Raw genomic sequence first — 23,487 nt, forward strand, 5'->3', positions numbered from 1 at the left:
CTGTCACCTAGGCTTTGTTAAACATTTTTGGTGATAGCTAGAAAACTACACCGCGGTGAGGTGATAGCTCTTCACCTTGGACTATTATAGAGGCTTAACAGGACATCCTGCAGCTCACTTTTGGGTCACACCCAACTGCTTTGCAGCACTTGGCAGTGCATCACTGGTAGCACTTTTGTGAAGTAGCAGGTGCAAGTGATTCTGTACGACCTTCCTGATCGATAAATATCAACCGGTAGCCAATTTCAGTACTACAGTATAGTAAGTACATTGGCCTGTTTTTGGGCCAAGGGTTTACAAGCAATTCAGCCAACTCCCCAAAAGCCTTATCAACCAACCCCCTTATCCCTACAAATTTGGACTAGTTAATGCAACCGTGCTGGCATTCCGTTGTGCAATGTCTTCAGTGCCATCTCAGCTCACAACATTGCGTCCTCGACACATGTTGGTAAAATAGGCGATTCAACAGGTGATTCTGGATTGAAAATTAAGCCACCCCACCTGTGCTGCACACACACAGTACAAGTAGGTCGGGAGTGGCTTATTGTCGGTATCAGCCGGTAACACGCGGGAGTCTGTCCCCGTTACAATGCGCTAGACCCCTGGGAGATGGACTGCTGAGGTGGAGCGCCACACCTACCATCAGCTCCCAGTACTTGCCGCACGACTTGCCAAGCCATGCTACTCATACGCTGAGTTGGCGGTGCCCGGAATCGAACCCATGACCTTGCGGTCCAAAGGCAAGAGCTCTACCGACTGAGCTACCCGGGCACACACACAGTACAGTGTTCATTTTTTGATTGAACGGTGGGACCGTAGGTCGCAGTTTAGTATCAGAACCATCACATCTTGACCGTAACTGTATGGGTAACACTTGTCTGTCTTTTTTTGTTGATTGACTCCCTTGATTTGGTTCCCCTGACATCATTGTGATGTCAGGGGAACCAAATCCCCTTTATTATGCCCATATATGGAGATCCCTGTGATGCCAGGGGAACCAAATCCCTTTTATGCCCATATAATGGAGATCCCTGATGTCCTCAATATTAAGCCCATATCTGTGAATGCCAATATACATGTCAGTCTAACCTATAGACTATACATGTCAGTCTAACCACTGTGGCTGGTTCTACAGACAGGGATCTCCATATATGAGCATAAACGGGATTGTATGTATGACGTCAGACGTCACTGACCAGGCGTTTTAATGGTGGTATTCTCTCTTACTCTGTATTCCACCAGGGGGCGCTCCATTAATGATTATTTCTAGTGATGTAATCTCAGCTTCATATCAGGGGAGCTTATGTACAAGTTCAGCACCCGAAACAGCCGTGTATGTGTGTGTGTGTGTGTGTGTGTGCGTGCGTGCGCGTGTGTGCGTGCACATAGCCGACACAGGCCCACAGGCCCACAGGCACACGACTTAACTTAACTGTAGGGGAAATCGCTTAACTTCATCGCTTGTCAGAATCAATTGATTAAGTCTGGAGCTTGACGTGTGCTGTGCAGTCACGAGGTCTCAGCGCCTGTCCTGCATGGATCCTCATGAGGCTGGATGGAACGCACTTAACTCACCAGATCCTTTACAGCTAACTGTGCATCTGTATCACCAGAGTTGTTTTTGACAGCAAATTTTGATTTAGTTTATATAGTCATAGTCTTTTGAATAAAATGTAATTTAGTTTAAATTTTTGTCACAGTTTTAGTTTTAGTCTAATTTTAGTCGACTAAATATCATAAGATTTTAGGCGACTAAAGCTACAGTTGATTTCGTCAACTAAAATGTATTTTGGCAGGCCTTGATGGCATCGTAATGACACTTGCATGCTGAAAATAGCCGATCTAGCAACCAAACATAAAATGACTCTTCAGCACCCTCCCTAACGTTTTAGTCTAGTTTTTATTTTGTTGACAAAATTGTCAATATATTTAGTCTTAGTTTTAGTCATCAAAGCTTAGTTTTTATTTCGTTTTTATTTCGTTTTCGTCAGTGAAAAAAAACGCTGTCGACAAACATTTTTCATCATAGTTTTAGTCGACGAAATCAACACTGTGTATCACAGAGCAACATGAGTGCCACTACTGACCTGACAGTTGTTCTGTATTCAATTCAGTTATTCTGTTTTCAATTCAATTCAATTCAATTCAATTCAATTTAATTCTATTCAATTCAATTCCTAAAATAGCAGTTTTACAGATTTAAGATTTTTAAAACATTTCTAAAATTGACAAAAATAACAGATCTATGGCTGCAGACAGAGGCTATGGCTATTTGGGGGTCCTTGGCATGGAGAGGTTTGGGACCCCCTGCCCTAATGGATTTACTGCTCACCTTAAAGGACAACTTTACAACAAGGGTTCATATTCTAGATTGTAATTCGAGAAAATAAAAGATGAGTGTTAAAATGTTTACATTTACTGCTTTCTATATTGTTTTAGCGATTTTAGTATTTTGATTTCAGTGGGTGGGGGCATGCGTACAAGTGGCTATATATGTATTTTTAGACACAATAAGCCGGCAATTTATTTGTTACTATTTACACCAGCCCCCATCTCTGGGGGCATGCATGCTAATCACCAGTAAGACTCCCGAATCGGGAGATAAGCGACTGTCAGGTCACATACACAAACTTTAGAAGGCAATCGTAGCGTTTGGGAAATGGGACAGATGCATGTTGATGACATGACTTTAGAGATACTGTGTACCGCTTTGCGTGATTTTAGGCCAAAATCTGTTGGAGCAGTGTCCAAAAATCTGCCTCATGGCGGCGCTAAATGGGACAGATCCATGTGAAACATCTCATCTTTTGTTTTCTCTAATGACTATCTAAAATGTTGTTGTAAAAAAACAGTTGTCCTTTAAGCCAAGCGAGTTCAGTGTCAGACCTGACGGCGGAATTCAGGGTTTTAACACAAGGAGAAATGTCACGATATGGGTCTTCCATCGCCTCTACTCTTGAAAACAGAACAGGCTATATACAGTACAACGCTAAAACAAATACAAATCCCAATGTGAAATTATGAGGCTTCAGAGAGGTGCCAATTGGAGCAGGTTGTCATGGAAACTGCAAAGTGGCACATGCATGCAAGATGGTTGCGTTTCTTTTTTCTTCCCAGGCTTACTTCCTGAAGACCTATTTTTAATCCACTGTTATATAAGATATGACTCCTGCGCTCAACGTAATGTGCCTTTTGTGTTCCCTTTTATTCTCTTGACAAGTGGTGGTATATATCGCTTGTGAGGGACTGGAATCTATCGCAATCTATCGGTGTTAGCTGATACTATCTGTCTATAAGCTACCGCAATGCTCTTTGGGACTATCCGTGTGATTTTGCATTCAATGGCCACAGCGGTGCACATTATCCTCATCATCTGAAATTAAGAGATTGTTTTATACACTATGTCATGGGTCTTCAACAGGGGGTCCGGGACCCCTAGGGGGTCCTCAGAGTTACTACAGGGGGTCCTCCAAATCTTTGAGTGATAGAAACTTTTTTCTTCTTTTTTATATTAACCAATTGAACCCTAGTAGTGTCCATATGAGAACTTTAGCCAAAAATCGCAGATCTAGCGCGAGGCGTTGTGAGCTTGTAGATCAGCTATTTTCCGCAAAGCGCTTTGTTGTAGAGGGGAAAAAGAGCAGGCTAATTACAGAGTGAAAGGTAAAGTTTATTAAGTATTTACGGTTCAAGTGGTTAAATATCTTAAAACACAAATTGACACGAATCCAAAATACACCGACGATCGTGCTGTCAAACAATGAAACTACAGTATATGGAATGTATGAGAAGGTTGTGGGGGTCCCTGCTTCATCTCTCTCTCAACTAAGGGGTCCTTGGCCTGAAAACGTTGAAGACTCCTGCACTATGTGATAAATTATAACTTTTTTATCATACCTTTCAAATTTCAATGAAAGGCAAGTTGAAATCTCTCTCATGCATTTGTCATGTCATGTTGTGCTGATGGTTCTGAGATCAAAGCTGAACACGCGACAGGTCAGCATGAGCGGCGTGATTTGGCCAGTGATGCGCACCGAAATTAGCCGATCTACATACTCCCCTAACACGTGAGCTTGTAGATCTGCTATTTTTGGTGCATGATGCCCCTGTGTCCAACTAAGTATAAATGAGGCATTAGCCATCTGGTGTAATTGCGAGGAAACCTCGGGTATCTGCCTGCTAGGATGTGACAATCGGCAAAGCACTGGGTCCCCCCGCTCCCCTGGTGCCCTAGAAAACCACTAACAGATCATTTATTTAGAATAAGACCATGACTTATTCATGCTATCTGGTACAGAGTGTGGAGAGTTTTCTTTTTTTTCCCCTTTCTTTTCTTTTTTTAGGAATGTTTCTTGAACTACATTAAAAACCAGGAAAGCATCTTTCTCGTTTAAGATTTTTGCTTTGGCTATTAAAAAAATTATAGCAGATATACAAGCTCACAGTGTGTCACTTTGTGTCGTGCTGTGAGCTTGTACATTGGCTATTTTCGAAAAAGTGTTAAAGTGTTGAATCATTTGCATTTTTTTAACACAAATCTTCTCTTCTGAGGGCGTCCTTGGCACAAAACCCTTTCAGGCGGAAGTCAAATAGATCATTTTGGCACAACATTTTTTGAGAACTACTGATTTAGAAGGCATTTGTAGAATTGGCCTCTTAATTTAGACCGTGAACGCATTATTACGCATTATTTTATGCTTTAATTATTAAAAAAATAGCAGATATACGAGCTCACAGCGCGGCACGAGTGCGCTGCTTGCAGATCTGCTGTTTTTTTTTAAAACGTGACATTTTGTGCAAGTCTTTGAATATTTTTACACGATTCTATAAATGTCTTCTAGGCTTGTATATCTGCTATTTTTCAATAGCTAAAGTATAAAATAATTCCAGGTGTTAGACTAAAGATAGATAGTGTGGAGGGGTTGTGAACAGCGTTGGGACAATTTACAGTTTTATATTCAGCGTTCTGCTGGGCTCTGGCTCTGCACTGATGCATGCTAACTCACCGCTAACAACAACACAGCTGCCATGGAAGATGTGTGCACCTGGCCTGTAGCCTGAAAGTACAAATACAACCACATGATTTCAACCACCCACATGTCTACTAATTATGTGTATTTACACCATTGTATTTGATTGAAATGTTTTAAACCACACCATATATTCAATGTTATACGAGTAAAAAAAAAAGGTTTCCTATGTAAATAAGCCGTAAGGCTTTCTTGGATCTCCTTTTAGTACTGTCATGAAACCGTACCATTTCCTATGCAAACTTCTAATTAGGGATGCAAATTATCAATTAATTAATTAATTGATAGTTGGTTAATGATTACTGTGATCTTGTTAAGGTCACATTTCACACACCGACCATATCTGTAACTTTACCTAGGCAAAGAAAAAGTAAAAAAAAAAATGCGATTAATTTATTTTAGTAAATTTTTTTTTAGATTAATTGTTAACATCCCTATAGAAAAAAGAAAAAGAAAAGAAGAAAAAACACTTAAAACTATACCAGTGGTTCTCAAAGTGGAGTCTGGGGACGTCCAGTTGATCCTCAGCAAAATGTGTTAATAGTTAATATAAAAAGGATTGGAAGATTTGGAGGACCCCCTGTAGTAACTCTGAGGATCCCCTGGGGGTCCCGGACCCCCTGTTGAAGACCCCTGGTCTAATTATTATACCGTTAATGTCACTCGAGGGCAGGTGCACACAAACACGCACCGAGTTTGGAAGAAGAGTTGCAATCGGTGTCATCAGCAGCCTGCGTTGAGCCCCAGTGCTTTTATCATGACAAGACTCTCCCCGCTATCTCTTTGTTCTATCTGCTTTACCAACGTACTTAGAACACAAAAGACCACCCCACGAGATCAGTGTGTGTTACGTAACTTACAGCAGTCATACCGTATGCTTTTCATCCGCACTGTGCCAGACGCAGGGCCGCCAAAGTTACATTCGCTGCCGATTTTTAATAATACCTAGAGAGTCCCGGAAATCCACTTTGAGAACCACTGCCCTAGAGTCTAGAGCAGGGGTCTTCAACGTTTTCAGGCCAAGGACCCCTTAGTTGAGAGAGAGATGAAGCAGGGACCCCCACAACATGTTCATAGATTCCATATAGTTTCATCGTTTGAAAGCACAATCATCAGTGTATTTATTTTGGATTCATGTAAATTTGTGTTTTCAGATATTAACCACTTGAACCGTCAATACTTAATAAACTTGACCTTTCACTCTGTACTTAGTCTGCTCTTTACCCCCTCTACACCAAAGCTCTTTGCCAAAAATAGCCGATCTACAACCCTAACGCCTCGCAGCGCGAGGCGTTGTGAGCTTGTAGATCGGCTATTTATGGCTAAAGTTCTCCAAATATGGACGCTAGGGTTCAAGTGGTTAATATAAAAAAGGAGGAAAAAATAGTTTCTATCACTCAAAGATTTGGAGGACCCCCTGTAGTAAATCTGAGGACCCCCTTGGCTAGCGGTCCCGGACCCCCTTTTGAAGAGCCCTGATCTAGAGGGTTCAGCTGGTTAAGCCAGTCGGGACGTTTCATGCCCGGGTTGCAAATTTGGGAGTATAGATGCCTTAATGGTCCACGTCACATTGATATAAACCAGTATGCGCACGCCGGTCGGCACCAAATGAACCCCACTGTTCATAGGATGCAATGGATGGCACTCGTGTTTAAAAATGCATTCCATCAAACTTTCAGATGCCGTTTTTCTCCCAGTGTGGAGGAAGAATGCTTAGGATTTTTACTGTAAATTCTCACTCTTGAAATATATAATCCTTAGTTTCTGTTGATTGTGAACAATAATAGCGATTCAAAACAGTTGTCCTTCAAACCCCACCTCTATTCACCGTCATCAGAACAGAGGGAGCGCTCCTCATGATCACCCACCCGATCCACTGGATCACCAGAGCGTCTACTGCTCGCCCAGCTGCAGTCCATGAAGCCTAATTATGCTCCGTCCTGCGACGGTGTCGCGCGCAGAGCCGCAGACCTCCAAGCTCAGAAGGGTTGCATTGGTGACGCGATGTGAGTTTGTATATCAGCTACTCTTGACGAGGAACACCGTTGCGCAATGAAGTATATATGTCTCGATAAGGGCGCACCCATGGGAGCACCTCACTAGCACACAAGAGGAGGTTGAATAACCAGTGCTCCCCAAAACAACAGGTTTGGGGATCTGTTGGGAATTGATTACATGATACAGTCAGCTGTGCATTCAGTCTCAATGTTTGTAAACAAATAATTGGCCTATAACACGGTCTCTCCTCTGTCCCCCCCTGCAGGATGCTTCGAGTGCTGCATCAAGTGTCTGGGCGGCGTGCCCTACGCCTCGCTGGTGGCCACCATCCTGTGCTTCATAGGCGTGGCGCTGTTCTGCGGCTGCGGTCACGTGGCGCTGACCGGCACCTTCACCATGCTGGAGAACCACTTCTCCCGGGAGCCCAGTGACAACACCACACTCGCCACCGTGTAAGTGCGCGCGTGTGTGCGCGCGCGTGTGTGTGTGTGCGTACGTTCTGTGTTTGCGTGTGTGCGAGTATGAGTGTGCGTGCGCACGTGCTTTGACTTACTGCCAGGGTTGGAAAGAGTACTTTAATTCTACCGGACTTAATTGACTTAAAGGAGTAGTTCACCCCCAAAATGAAAATGTTTCTATTGATTACTCACGCCATGGAGACTTGAGTTCAATAATATTTTTTGGGTATTTGTCGCATTCCTAAGACAAAATGTTGATAATAATCCCCAATGATTCTGGGTGCCCATCCAGAATCAATGGGGGTACATTTATTGTAATCAAATTATTGTCTTAGGAATGCGATATATATATATATATATATATATATATAATATATTATTGAACTCAAGTCTCCATGGTAATCAATAGAAATGTTTTCATTTTGGGGGTGAACTACTCCTTTAAATGTCAATCAAGTACGTAACAAAAAACTCTACCTTGATTAAAAGTTACATTAAAAAGTTACTCAATGAACACTAACAAGAGTGATTATGCTTACACAATGTATATAATATAGGTGTAAATAAAATAGCATGTCTTGGTCTGTGTGTGTGTGTGTGTGTGTGTGTGTGTGTGCGTGTGCGTGTGCGTGTGCGTGTGTGTGTCCAGGATTCAGATCTTTCAGTACATCATCTACGGCATCGCGTCCTTCTTCTTCGTGTACGCCATCATCCTGCTGGCTGAGGGCTTCTACACCACCAGTGCCATCAAGAAGGAACTGCAGAGCGACTTCAAGACCACGGCCTGTGGACGCTGCATCACTGCCTTTGTACGTTAGCGCAGGGCCGTCACAAGGGGGGGAAAAGTGGGACTGAGTTACCAGGGCCCAAGGTGGAGGGGCCTTAATTATTTTATACTTTAGCTATTGAAAAATAGCAGATATACAAGCTCACTGCTCTGCACCGAGTGCCGCGCTGCGAGCTTGTAGATCTGCTATTTTTGAAAAGTCGTGAAAATCTGTGCAAATCTTTGAATACATGTATTTTTTAAGCAAACATTTGTAACTCACATTTTGCTTCTGGGGGGGGGTCCCTGGAACTAAATATTTTGAGATGGCGGTCCATGGGAAAATACATATCATTTTGGGGGTCCTTCACGTGAAAATGTTTGAGCACCACTGACAGAAACTTTAAAAAAAAACCTTAGAACGATTTGAAATATTCAAAGACATTTTCACAGTTTTTCAAAAATAGCAGATCTACAAGCTACTAACTAATCACACTAAACCACATGCAGTAGGCTATATGCATGCCAACAAATCTATAAACATATCCATAAACAAGACTTGTTTTCACAACTGCAAAAATGCACACATACTGTACAGGTCAGACACACACACTTACAAGTACGTCTGCACGTCCGTCCGTCCGTCCGTCCGTCCGTCCGTCCGTCCGTCCGTCCGCACGCACGCACGCACGCACGCACGCACGCACGCACGCACGCACGCACGCACGCACGCACGCACGCACGCACGCACACACACACACACACACACACACACACACACACACACACACACACACACACACACACACACACACACACACACACACACACACACACACACACAGTAGAATCCTTGAGGGGAGCTGTGGCACAGTTTGTCCTTTCTAGCCTGATTACTCTAATTGCTACAGATGTCCATTAACATTAGCTTACACATGGACTGTGTGTGAGCGCGTCAGTGCGTGTGTGCATCTGTGCGTGTGTACATGCGCGCGTGGAGAATTGTCACGGGCGTTGATTGAAATAATATTTGATGTATTTGACAGTGTCAAATTGTACCATGAAAAACTAAGACGAGTGCCCGGGCTGCCTCGCAGGCTGCAACGCCAGCCTGGCAGCGCGTTGCGGGTTGGAACCCCCGTTTCCAATGACCTTTGATGTGTGTCACTCACCATCTCTCTCCCCATCAGTCTACTGTCCTATCAATAAAGGCATAAAAGCCCCAAAATAAATAGTTGAAAAAGCACACAGATGATGAAGAAGAATGAATCGCCGCTTGGTGCCAAACACAAGTTACCCAAGTTTGGACCGTATATGTCCCTGTGCCAAACACGAGTTTCCCGAGTTTGGACCGTATATGTCCCTGTGCCAAACACGAGTTTCCCGAGTTTGGACCGTATATGTCCCTGTGCCAAACACGAGTTTCCCGAGTTTGGACCGTATATGTCCCTGTGCCAAACACGAGTTTCCCGAGTTTGGATCGTATATGTCCCTGTGCCAAACACAAGTTTCCCGAGTTTGGACCGTATATGTCCCTGTGCCAAACACGAGTTTCTCAAGTTTGGACCGTATATGTCCCTGTGCCAAACACGAGTTTCTCAAGTTTGGACCGTATATGTCCCTGTGCCAAACACAAGTTTCTCAAGTTTGGACCGTATATGTCCCTGTGTCAAACACGAGTTTCCAGAGTTTGGACCGTATATGTCCCTGTGTCAAACACGAGTTTCTCAAGTTTGGATCGTATATGTCCCTGTGCCAAACACGAGTTTCTCAAGTTTGGACCGTATATGTCCCTGTGCCAAACACGAGTTTCTCAAGTTTGGACCGTATATGTCCCTGTGCCAAACACAAGTTTCTCAAGTTTGGACCGTATATGTCCCTGTGTCAAACACAAGTTTCTCAAGTTTGGACCGTATATGTCCCTGTGCCAAACACAAGTTTCTCAAGTTTGGACCGTATATGTCCCTGTGTCAAACACGAGTTTCCAGAGTTTGGACCGTATATGTCCCTGTGTCAAACACGAGTTTCCAGAGTTTGGACCGTATATGTCCCTGTGTCAAACACAAGTTTCCGAGTTTGGACCGTATATGTCCCTGTGTCAAACACGAGTTTCCAGAGTTTGGACCGTATATGTCCCTGTGTCAAACACGAGTTTCCAGAGTTTGGACCGTATATGTCCCTGTGCCAAACACGAGTTTCCCGAGTTGGCCGTTTTTGTTTTGCTCTCCCTACTCTCCCTACTTCCTACTTCCGGTTTCGCTATGATCGCGAGCTCTTTCTTTCAAACATGGCAGCCATGTTTATTTACATTTATCTTTTGAATGCCTGAACGGATTTCCAAGCAGATTTTTTTGTTTGAAAGCTGTGAATTGCATGCACACGTGTGGTGCATCATCTGTGCATTATCCATGCATGACCCGTGCACATTAAACATATTAAAAGGTAAAATTCTGGCAATTAGAGACATTAGTTGATTTTAATTCTTGGCAACAAACTTGTTAACCCTCTCCTCAGCTCACATTCTTTCTCTGGACTCCTCTCTTTCCCCAATCCCTTCCTCTCTCTCTCTCTCTCTCTCTCTCTCTCTCTCTCTCTCTCTGTCTCTCCCTCCCTGTTCTCCCGTGCAGTTCATGGGTCTGACGTACATCCTGGCCCTGGCGTTCCTGGCCATCCTGGGCTTCACGGCCATCCCCGTCTTCCTGTTCTTCAACATGTGGACCACCTGCGCCGCCATGAAGTCGCCCACGTCCAACCTCACCTCCACCGACTCCATCTGTGTGGACGTCAGGCAGTACGGTCAGTACGCACTGGGCTGTCACCATTATGACACTTTACATGACCATTAGTTGTCACTGAAAAAATTGCAATTAACGATTTAATTGTGTTTTTGTCGTTGACATTTACATTTCTGTTTGGCTTTTAGGCTTTGAAGTTGCACATGGTAGATATGACACATAACCTAAATATAGAAAGAAATGAAGGGCATATTTGACAACTTTACACTGCGGTGGAGACACAAACACAATCGCTCGCGAGTAAACGGTGTGCGATATTTTACTAAGTTGACAACAATCCAGCTCTTGTCGCACGAGAATTTCACGAGGCCGCGTCCGCTTGCCTCTCCACTCCTCAACTTCTCCGCCAGTCCCAAATAATGGTCCACCTTTCATTGAAAATGAATTACTAGGACGCATCACCTCCCCCCGTCTGACAGTGTCGTACCTCAATGTTAAATTGGATGAAATAATTTGGACAAATAATAGCTCGAAGCAACGTATTGAAAAAAGTTAAATATAAAAAAGGGAAAAAATAACTAAAATTGTTCATTTTTGGAACTATGACATTTTAGTAAAAAAAAAAATCTGAATTATGAACGATGAACTGAACTAGTTCATTTTAAAAATGGTGAACTGAACTTTGAACTAGTTCATATAGAAAGTGAACTTTCCAAACACTGCCGTCTGAAAGGCGCTTCATAGGTCTTTAACTCTTGAGAGTGTAAAATGAAACCAAATGGACCCTTATGGGTTTACTTTTTCACTCTCAAGAGTTAATTGCCTGCGTCACTAAATTTACAAGAAGTCTACACAATTAGAGGATGTAGAAGAATTGCTATTTTGGCCATGTTTGCCTGTCATCTCTCCTATGGTACCAACATCAATACAGCATGAAATTGTGGATAAAATCCTATCCAACGAGGCTGAGAGGCTAAATCTAATCGAATGGTGGTCCGTGGATCAAATGCTGTGTAAATAACCGACCTTGATAAGAAAAAGGTTGAAAACCACAGCCGTAAACTGAAAGAAAATGTGCCATTTCCAATTATCCTGCTGTAAAATCCTGAGCGATCATTTCAAACATTTCAGAATTCACTCAAGGGGGTGCTATAGACCACCTTTTTTCAGCATGGGCACACTTTTCATGTCCCAAGAAGAATCCATGGGCACACCAACATAATACGGGGGTGTAAATATCGCCACTGTCGGGAAGAAACCTTGTATCTCCAAGTTTCAAATTTGTACGTTTCTTCGCAAAGTAAAGCCCTGCTTCATCATACAAGACTGTCTCACAACAAGTAGTGAAAACAGCAGATCTACAAGCACACAACGCCTCGCACCGCGAGGCGTTGTGTGCTTGTAGATCGGCTGTTTTCACTAGATTAAATCATTTCTAAAATGATAAATACAATACTGGCTTTCAAGCAGTTTCAAGGGGCACACTTGACCCTTCTCAGGGGCACACCAAAGGTCCCCAGGCACAGTGGTTGAGAAACACTGCTATAGACACGAATACAGTGCAGCAAAATCATAAATCACATCCACTGCAAATCCACATCCACACAAATATAGATGGCTTGCTCACCCTCTCCCACCCAGAACCCTCAACTGTTATACAAACAAAAAAATGTGATGCAATACAATGGCCTGGTTAATAGATGAAGATAATGGATCATTTACGTCAGTGGTGCTGTGTGATCCCTTAGGCTCGTGAGCTGTGTTGTTTTCTGTTCCTGTGTAGGAGGAGGGGGCCAGCCTGCCCAGGGGACGAGGCACACCTGACTCCAATCGTCCCCTGGAGTATTTAAGCAGGCTGGCCATGGCTGTGCTCTCTCTCTCTCTCTCTCTCTCTCTCTCTCTCTCTTAGCCTGAGCGTTTCAGGCAAAAATCGTGCACTTTATGAAAGAAGCATGCAATTTGGCACACAGTTAGAACAAGCCATATGGAACATTTTTGGCTATAGGGGCATCGCAGATTTGTCTTTGGAAACTTGTGGGAGCCAATCAAAGTTGGGCTCTCATAGACTTTACTATACAGTACAATAATACACAAAAATAATAATGCTTTAAGTAGCGTGTGAGGGATCAAACTAGGTGTTTTTCGGGATTCTGAATTCATTGCAAGCATTTGTTTTGCACGAAAAACATTCCTTTCCGAGAAATGGCCACAACAAAACTGTGAAAAGTGATGGCTCATCAGTAAACCATAGTTTATGGGGTCCGTTTTTAGCCCAAGGAATGTTTTTCCTGCAAAACAAATGCTTGCATTGGATTCAGAATCCCGAAAAACACCTAGTTTGACCCCTCACATGCTACTTAAAGCATATTTATTTTTTGTAGCATTTTACTGTATAGTAAAGTCTATGAGAGCTCAACTTTATTGGCTCCCGCAAGTTTCCCTAGACAAATCTGCGATGGCCCTATAGCCAAAAATGTTCTGTATGGCATGTTCTAACTGTGTGCCAAATTTCATGCTTCTTTCATAAAGTGGACGATTCCATCAAAATACTGCCTGAAACGCCTGGACTAACATTTATTCCAGTCAGCTGGAGTTTATGTGAAGGACCTGTGTCACTGCTTTGAACCGTATGATAAATGTCTGTTACTACATAGCACCAGGGATTTAATAGTCCGGTAGGCGTGCTACCCGACACCAGGGTCTGCAATTCTCAATTGAAGATTAAGGAGACCCCCACCAACCACTGGAGATGTACTAGTTCTATTGTATTAACATATTCTACCATACAGATGAGTTAAAATACAGTTTTATTCATTAACTCTTCCCACGCTTTGAACGTTCACGTTCGCCCGATTGCGCAAGACCTTACCGCCAATACGGCGCTCGTTCGGTTCGTTCGTCTGATGACTGTAAGCTGATGAGGGGTCGCGCGGCCGTCTACTGTAAACACATTTTCCGCGGTGATGGTGTAAAAAATCCATTATGCGTTAGATCAACGGAGAACAATTCACTTCCTTGTTGATTTCCTCTGGCTGTAAGGCTCTGGGGCCAGTGACTGGTCTTCTTCTTCTTCAACACATAACAGGCAAATTCACATTCATTCTCGCATGACGCCGCCCTCTGCTGCCTGGCAGACCAAAGTGCACTATTGCACAACCAAAAAAAATAAAAATAAATAAATAAATGTCTGTCTGTCTATCTACTATAACGTCGCAAAGGTAAGCCGCTTTTTGATGGCGCCAGACCCAATAAATAAATAAATGATCTGGCAGTAGGAGAGTTAAAGTAAGTTCCGTATCACAGCTTTAAATATTAAAAAACAAATGTTTACATTGTAGTTTTCTTGCTTACACACAATAGAGACAGTGTGTAGAAGTGGATTTAAACCATTGGGTCTGTTCCTACACCAACCTCCTCAATGTTATTGTCACATCACAAGTTTGCAGGTGTAAAGGAGTGGGTGATATCTAACAATGTAACACTTCCCCATGTCTTTTGTGTCTCGAGAGCTTGCGCCCAAAGGGTGCCGGAAAACCTCTGCTAGTCTATGTAAAATGCACAACAAATTAGAAAACACATGCTTAAACGCTTGCTCTTTTGTGTAAGCCATTTACCATGAGAGGGAGTGGGTTGTTGGCTGATTTACCAATGTTTCAGGGTTGTGGCACGAGGCGAAGCCGAGTGCCAAACAACCCTGAATCAGCCAACAACCCACGACCCTCGAATGGTAAATTGCTTTTCTACCACTTCTACCATATAAATGAAAGAAAACATAGTTGTAACTTGCAAGGTTGGAAATGTCACAACTGCAACACAACAGTGGGCGGGTTCCATGAGCCAACTCAAGGTTGTTGACTGATATACCACTGTTTTAAGCCAATCAGAATCCAGTATCTGAACATGTGACCACAAAAAGTGGTAGAAATGCATATGTACGGTATAGACAATATAATACAAAAATGCTATGTGGCTAATACAACTGAAAGTAGTAGCTTCATACACATTTCCCTATAGTGGGATAAAAAACATTTGCTAAACGTCTGCTAAATATATTTCTAAATGATCCCAGCACCACCCGACCTATATCTGGTCTACTTTTATATAATAACGTGATTGGATGCTACCGGTAGGATGTCAATCCTTTCTATCCTATGCAGTTCTTGTAGAGTATAGCCCTCCTGTGATTGCATATCTGCAGATCTGTACAGTGACCTACTGTGCATGACCCACATTCAGAGGACAGCTGGCCCACTCATAGATATGCACGTTGCATATGTTGCATTGGCAGCCGTACTGCACCATACTGCATAAGTCATTAAACCCCAATTTAATCACTGCTGGTTTCACATTGAAATCAGCAGTGAAACTACTCACAAGCTACCGTAAATACCTGATCTTTGGCTGAGTTTCCATTGATTTTTTTAGCCACTCTTTTAGAGGTGAACTTCATACAATTCAATTAATTTCAAAGCAGCTTTATTGGCATGAGAAAACATACGTTTACATTGCCAAAGCAAGTTTCAAAACATAATAAAAACATTTGAAAATGGGGAACATATATATATACAGTTGGAGGGGGTACAGCATTTGTATACATTTTGTCATTATGTACTGTATATACAAGCAGGGTATGACGCTTTTTGGAACAGATATCAGCATTTCTTTTTTCTCGATACAATTTCAATAGCATAGAAAAGAAGGAAAGGGGGGAAAAAAAGCCTCAAATTTAAAACGTGTTTAAAGGTATCAGCTCTGTTTATACTGTATTATGTGCAGTAGGTCTAGATGACTCTCAATGGTTTGTAGTCCTTAGGGTGGTTGTATTCCATTGTCTAGCCTTCTTTTATCGCAACAGTTCACAAATCTTGCTGTGTTTGCATCATTGTTGTATTTCTCCCAGTAGTTATGGGAGTTTTTTGTTGTTGGTCATGTTTACAAACTAGGGATGGGACAATAAGCGATATTATAGTATTGTGATAAAAAACACTCACGATAATCGTATCGTGGAGATTTATTTTATTGTGATATTGTCCTCTGTCATGCACTGGGCTCAATTCACCTTTTATTTGCTGAGCTGTATATCTGGTACCACTTAAACCCTCTATAATTGGTAAAAGGTACTTACTTGTATACGTACTTGATACAGTCTTTTTTTCACTCTATCAAATGTCTTTGCCAAAAAATAGCTGATCTACAAGCTCACAACGCGTCGCAACGGGACGCGTTGTGAGCTTGTAGATCGGCTATTTTTTGGCAAATGTTCCGGCCCAAGGTAACGGATTTTGATTGTCACGATAATATTGTAAATCGTGATATGACATTTTAATAAGGATCGTCCCATCCTTATTACAAACTCACTTTGGGTGTGCATAATCTGTGGGTTAATTGTAGTATGTGTCTCTGATGTCTTGGTGTAGTGGGCAGGTGGTTAGAAAGTGTAGCTCTGTTTTTCCACCACATTTTGTGTGCATGTGTGTCATCATGCAGTATATTTCCTCTTGTATCCTTCAGGTGTGATTCCATGGAGCGCCTCACCGGGAATAGCCTGTGGCAACACACTGACAGACATCTGTAGTACCAGTGAGGTGAGACACTGATGGTCCAATAATCCTCTATTCATCTCTGCCGTCTCCCCGTTCTGTCTGCTCCCTTTCTTCTCTCCAGCTGTCTTTCTGTGCCAGCGTTGTTTTTGACAGCACATTTTGATTTAGTTTGAGTCTTTTGAATAAAATGTATTTTAGTTTTAGTCATAATTTAGTCACCCGAACAGTTTTAGTTTTAGTCTATTTTTAGTCGACTAAATATCATAAGATGTATTTTGGCAGGCCTTGATGGCATCGTAATGACTGATTTCTCGCTTGGTTATGTGCTGAAAATAGACGATCTACAAGCTCACAACTTGTAGATATGCTATTTTCAGCACACAACACCTGAGAGCAACCAAACATAAAATGACTGTCTTCTCCACTAGTCCCTCCCTAACGTTTTAGTCTAGTTTTTATTTTGTTGACGAAATTGTCAATATATTTAGTCTTAGTTTTAGTCATCATAGTTTAGTTTTTATTTAGTTTTCGTCAGTGAAAAACAAACATTTTTTGTCATAGTTTTAGTCGACGAAATCAACACTGTTTTATGTACTCTGTTGTCTTTTCTCCTCTCCTTGCTAACTGAAACTCTCCCATGATCCCTTGCAGTTCTACCTCTCCTACCACCTGTACATCGTTGCGTTTGCCGGCGCCGGAGCCACCGTCATTGCGTTGGTAAGCTCCTCATGACACTTCCCTTAATGCAGGGGTCTTCAACAGGGGGGGGGGGGGGGGGGGGGCACCAAATCCTTGTGTGATAGGATCGGGAGAGTGTTTTCTGCAGGTGATTCAGTCCGAGTGTATCAAAGGGTGCGTTCGGAAATGCGCACCGGGTGTGGTTAGGGGTTAGGGGTTAGGGTTAGGTTTAGGCATAGTTTTACTGAGGTTAGGGTTAGGATTAGGGTTAGGTTTAGGCACTCACTACACTGAGCACATACCCGGTGTACATTTCCGAACGCACCCTTTGATACACTCGGACTGAAACACCAGCAGAAAACACTCTCCCGATAGGATCATTATTTTCAATTAAAAACTTTGAACCCTCGCATCCCTATTCTGAGGAGAACTTTAGCCAAAAATAGCAGATCGACAAGCTCTCAACGCCTCGCAGCGCGAGGCGTTGAGAGCTTGTAGATCGGCTATTTTCAGCAGAGGTTTGGTGTAGAGGTCAAAAAGAGCAGACCAAGTACAGAGTGAAAGGTCAAGTTTACTACGTATCGGCGATTGAAGTGGCTAAATGTCTGAAACATGAATCCAACATAGACTGATGACAGTGCCGTCAAACAAGTCGATGTAAATCTGCACAACGCATTTATACAATATGTAGAGGGGGTCCCTGCTTCATCTCTCTCTCAGCTAAGGGGTCCTTGGCCAGAAAACGTTGAAGACCCCTGCTGTAATGCGCTCCAGAATATGCACGTTGCCATGGCACGCTTAGCGGTTGTCATAGCAACCCTGCCGCCTCTCAGTTTTGTGTGCATCTCTCCCACCCAGAGGGATGCACATAATGCCCTATATAGCCTGCAGCGTACACACACACACACACACACACGCACACGCACACGCACACACACACACACACACACACACACACAGGAAGGATACAGGCTGACACACATCATGATGGCACTTAGTACCGTGTCAACATTTTTGTACTCTTGCTTTTTTAGTAGGACACAGTGGGACAATTGTTGTTTTTTGTTAAGGGAACAGGAGACATGAAAAGGGCAGCAAGCTCTACCGGATATCATTACTGATCCGTCTATCTAATCATAGTGGATGAGACATTGTAGTCAATTAGTTGATTAGATGCGATCTTAGACTTAAGTGTGGGACCCTAGTCTGGGATCCCTTCACATTTCGGGGTTTGATCCGGTCGGAGGAAACCACTTTGTCATGTTGTAGTTCTCAAAGGACTACAATTTGTCCAGAAAGATCAAACCGGATTCAGTTTTAACCCCAAATAATTCCCCTGCGCTCAAGGACTTACTTTTAGGGCCTACCTAATAAACCCCTTGATGCGGCGTAGTTTTGCTTTTGGAAAATTCGTTTGGTATATGCATCTTTTAGTCCAACTCCTAGCGACTGGCAAGACCACACTAGGCTACTCTAGCATTTTAACAGGGATTGGGGAAACAAACAGAGGGAACCAAAACAAAACGATGCTGCATCTTCTGCATGCTTGTGGTTTCCGCCTAGAACGGGTCACCAGGCTTTCCTCCGAGAAAGCCTGGTGACGTGAGGTTAGCGGGACCGTAGTAGGCACTAGGGGCAAGGCGAAAAGGATATGTGTAACTCCTATTCAAAGAGACTTCTTCAGAATGCACCGTACTGACTGTGTGTTCTCTGTCCTGTCCTCGTCCACTTCTTCCTCGCTCTCTCTTTTTGTCCTCTGCCAGATCCACTACCTGATGATCCTGGGGGCCAACTGGGCCTACCTGAAGAGCGCCGTGGGCACGCACGAGTACCAGGACATCAAGACCAAGGACGACCAGGACCTGGAGGCCGAGGCCCGCTCCAAGGACGGCCAGAACTCCTCCTCTTACTCATAAGGACGGGCCTCGCTTCTGTCGCCGACCCCTCCTCCCATCTCCACCACCCCCCGTTCCTCCCCGGCCATCGTCCCCTCCTCTCTCCACACCCCTCTCCCTCTCCATTTCTCTCGCTCACCTCCTTCCACCTCTCCTCCCCCCCTCCTCTCTGAATTAAACAAACCAATCGGTCATGTTCGATAGTCACGCAAACCCCGATTCTCTGTCCCCCGGTTCTCCACTGTGGGTTGGTTTAGTGGTCCATAAAACGTTGTGGGCAGGGCAGTGACCACTGCATAGATGCTGACGAGTTCAGTGTGTGGCCGGTTACGTTCGTCTACTCAACACGCAGCCGCTTTGGTGGCTAAAACGTGCCATTGGTCTATTCGATAAAACAGTTGGCGGGTAAATTCGCAAAAAAAAAAACAAAAAAAAAAAACAGGGTGGATTTGAGGGTTCCAGGTGGGGGGGGTGGGGGGGAGGATCAGGGATAGCCTTGGTGGGGCCCAAAAATTGGTCGCAAAGACGCTTCAGAACCGTCAGAGTTCCCTGTCGTCGGGTCGAGCTCGGGTTCTGATCGGCGAGTAGATAGCGTGTCGCTTTTTGGGACGCAGCTAGTGAACGTGACCCTTGCAGTGATGGCTGTTCAGAGCCAGCGCAGCTTTTCTCAACACAATCTCCTAAACCAGTGGTTCTCAACCTTGTCAGGCCACGACCCCCAAATAATCATATTTGAACCGAAGAGTTCAGGCATTACATTTTTTATAACACGGTTCTATTGTGAAAATAGCAGATCTACATGCTCACAACGCGTCGCGTTGCGAGGCGTTGCGAGCATGTAGATTAGCTATAATATTTGACAATTTGGCCAATGTTTAATTTGTCATTTTAGAGTTGTTAAAAAGTCCTTAAATTGTCACTTTAGAAATGTGCAGATACTCTCTATAAACTTACACTTCATGTTGGTTTGTTTACTGTTGAGTGAGAAGACAATGTTGCACATAAGTTAATCATCTGGGGACCCCCCCAAAATAATTTGGGGACCACCCTGGGGGTCCCCAAATCGACCCACAGGTTGAGAACCACTGTCCTAAACAGCCTAAAAACCACTCGGTCACTGCCTGCTTCCGCCCCCACCTCAACCTTTCCACACAGTGAAGCCAGGCAGGAAACTAACTTCCTCTGCTTTTGTTTGGTGTTTTATATACGTATATATATGAATATGAATATATTGTGTGAATGTGTATGAATGTTCTTCTTTTGTTAATACACTTTCAAAAGGTATGCCAGGTAACTATTACTATTATTATGATCTCTTCTGGTTTTCTTTATTCCCTTTATTCCCGTTTTCCTAGAACTTTTTCTCTTCTCTTTGACTGGTACTTTTTTTATTGGTGATGCTTGATATGTCGTTGCACTATTTACAAAAAAAGGAAGTTCGGTGTAAAAAAAAAAAAGGCCCTCGTCCGTTACAAAGCACTCAAGGACCCCCAACCCCCTCTCATCCAAGTCACTAAAGACAGGAACTCCGGTTGTGTGCCAACTCGGAGACGATCACACGGTGCATGATCCGTATTTTCCAAATCAGAATTAAAAATACGTAAACAAAGTTGCATTTGACACTAGAGTTGTGGTTCACCTCCAAAATGACTTTTTTTCTATCAACTACTTGATTATAATAAATGTACCCCCGGTAGGGGACCCAAAGTGTCTTTGGGTACCCTATCGGAATCAATGGGAGCTTTATTGGCTTAGGGGCTTTAATGGTTTAGGAATGTGACAAATACAAAAAATATCCATACATTGGGGTCTCCATGGGGTGAGTAATCAATAGAAAAAAAGTCATTTTGGGGGTGAACTACTCCTTTAAGGGTACAGTCACACATGCGTGAATTGAATATCCGTGTCCGGTTAATTTCCATTCTGTGCGAGCAAAGTGATGGAGCAAGTTCACGTTCACTTGCATCACACCAAATTCAACCGGTGTTGGCCACTCCGCTGCATTTTGTGCACGGGTGACCGTACGCGGAAGCCGCATGTACCTTACGCAGGAACTGAAACGGTGACTCCTTGTGACAAGAGACCTGACCGTCTCAATGTGTTCCAGTCTGTTTCTGAATCCATTTATTCACTGTTTAGGCAGCCTGGGGAAGATCAGATCTGTGCCACTAAAGGACCCCAGATTCTATATCGCAATGCCGCCCCACCAAAGTATCGTGATATTACGATCATATCTTTGGGTCAGGTATCTGCGATACTGTGAAAAATATTGCACAGGGTAGCAAATATTGCGACACGCGGCCAAGCCTAACCGCACCATCAACAGTGACTCGCTGATCAATCAGTTTGTGGAATAAAACAGACCCGATAACTCATACTATCACTTTATACAGCCACGCCCTTTTTGTAAATGGGGTTCACTTGTAAATATCTGAACCAGACCCTTTGAGGATCTCGAACACCTCTCCACGTGGGGGAAAAGCTCTTTATTATTCTCCACAGATATGTAAATGTACCATTTGGGATATGTGTTTAGCATTCGACCACTAGTTCCGCATTTGATATAATTGTAATGTAACATCTTTAAACGATATGTTGTGAGAGGGATTACAGTGCAGTCCTGATAATGATAAGATATGACATGATAGATTTGAGGTGCTTGTGATGTATACATTTTAAAATGTGAAGGAAATTGATTTTTTTGAACATATTGGTTTTAGGCAGCTGGGTATTATTTTTCCTCTCGTGATTCTGTAAGAAATAACTTTTATGGAAACTGTTTGTGCTTCTTTTACGACGGCCAGCCAAACGAGTGACTCCAAATGTTGATGATGTCACGTTTTTTTCAGTTTTTCTTTTGTTTCGTTTTCGTTTTTATGCCTATCACATGAGCCACAGAGACTGTTTTGGATGTTTACACTAATATAAATAAAAAAAACAAGTCAGGAATTTTCATACGTTGATTTTATAATCAGATATCGTTTAATATTCAAAAAACTATAATCTATATCAGTCATCGTTGGTTAGTTTTTAACCCCCTCTGAAAAACAACCGCGGAGGGCCGTTTTGAAACTCATGAGATGAGCATGTCAGTATCGTCCACGTGTGCAACTGTGTATTCTGGGGGGAGAAAAAAAAAAGGAATATATTGCCATGTGTGTTATTTTTGTTCGATATACGTGCTTTGCCCGCCCGGGAATCACTATTGAGAGGTGAAAACAAACACATTCAGTGTCCTATTAAGGCAAGGGTCTTCAACAGGGGGTCCGGGACCCCTAGGGGGTCCTCAGAGTTACTACAAGGGGATCCTCCAAAATCTTTGTGTGATAGAAACTTTTCTCCTTTATATTAACCACTTGCCAAAAATAGCAGATCTACAAGCTCACAACGCCGTGAGGCGTTGTGAGCTTGTAGATCGGCTATTTTCGGCAAAGAGGTTTGGTGTAGAGGGGGAAAAGAGCAGTACAGAGTGAAAAGTCAAGTTTATTAAGTATTGACGGTTCAAGTGGTTAAATATCTGAAAACACAAATTGACATGAATCCAAAATACACTGATGATCGTTCTGTCAAACAATGAAGCCATGTGGAATCTATGAACAGGTTGTGGGGGTCCCTGCTTCATCTCTCTCAACTAAGGGGTCCTTGGCCCGAAAACGTTGAAGACCCCTGCATTAAGGGCCAATTCACGCTTCGACGGGACGACCGCGTCGCTCCCCCCCGAAGACGAGAGGGGGTCTCGCCGAGAGCGAGGCGGTCGCTTCCGTCGACGTATGAATCAGACTTTTGAAGGCGACGCGTGGCAGCAGGTTGTTGTCGTTTCCTCGTTCTTGCATGAAGGAGACAGGACTGTCTTTTTGCAGTTTTTTCAGGTGATGTGTAGTCAATTGTACTGACAACTATGGTAGGCAGTGTTTGCCCCTCCCCCCCCAAACTCCCTGACCCCCCACCCCTTCTCCCTGACCCCCTCCCCCTGCCTCTTTTTCTAAACAAGAACAACTTCCGTTGTGCTTTTGATGGCATTGTAGACCCCCCCCATCCCCCCCGTAGGTGTTTTCATCATTGTTTTTATTTTTTAAGTTGGCAAAATAGTTCTATGACTCCTATATAGTGATGATTTTTGTATCCTTCTCTAGTAAAAACTGATATTTTTTATTCTCGTGACATACGGCTGGCTCCCGACTTTTTCTTGAGTGTGTTTCTTGAGTTGATGTGTGGACAACCGACGTATGCACAAAGAATGCTTGCAATGGATTCAGAATCATGAAAAACCCCTAGTCACTCATGTAGATTGTCTATTTTCACGATTTCTGCCTCTAATATTTGACAATTTGGCCAATGTTTTTGTCATAGAGGCATTAAAAAGTCCTAAAATTGTCACTTTACA

At 43.2% G+C, this 23,487-nt stretch overlaps 1 protein-coding gene across 1 annotated transcript in view; it reads left to right on the forward strand.

Moving 5' to 3' along the window:
• Positions 1-19,124, forward strand: part of LOC308279995 (neuronal membrane glycoprotein M6-b-like) — a gene marked incomplete at both ends in the record, with an annotated part of 74,055 nt that extends 54,931 nt beyond the window's left edge. Inside the window, 6 exons of the mRNA XM_080720233.1 lie at positions 7,294-7,480; positions 8,136-8,295; positions 10,880-11,048; positions 16,499-16,572; positions 17,182-17,247; positions 18,972-19,124. Coding sequence (XP_080576359.1) covers positions 7,294-7,480; positions 8,136-8,295; positions 10,880-11,048; positions 16,499-16,572; positions 17,182-17,247; positions 18,972-19,124 — 809 coding nt within the window. The remainder of the gene's footprint in view (positions 1-7,293; positions 7,481-8,135; positions 8,296-10,879; positions 11,049-16,498; positions 16,573-17,181; positions 17,248-18,971) is intronic.
• Between the last annotated feature and the right edge of the window lie 4,363 nt (positions 19,125-23,487).

This window comes from Nannobrachium achirus (genome assembly GCF_963921795.1).
Source record: "Nannobrachium achirus genome assembly, chromosome: 24".
NCBI lineage: Eukaryota > Metazoa > Chordata > Actinopteri > Myctophiformes > Myctophidae > Nannobrachium > Nannobrachium achirus.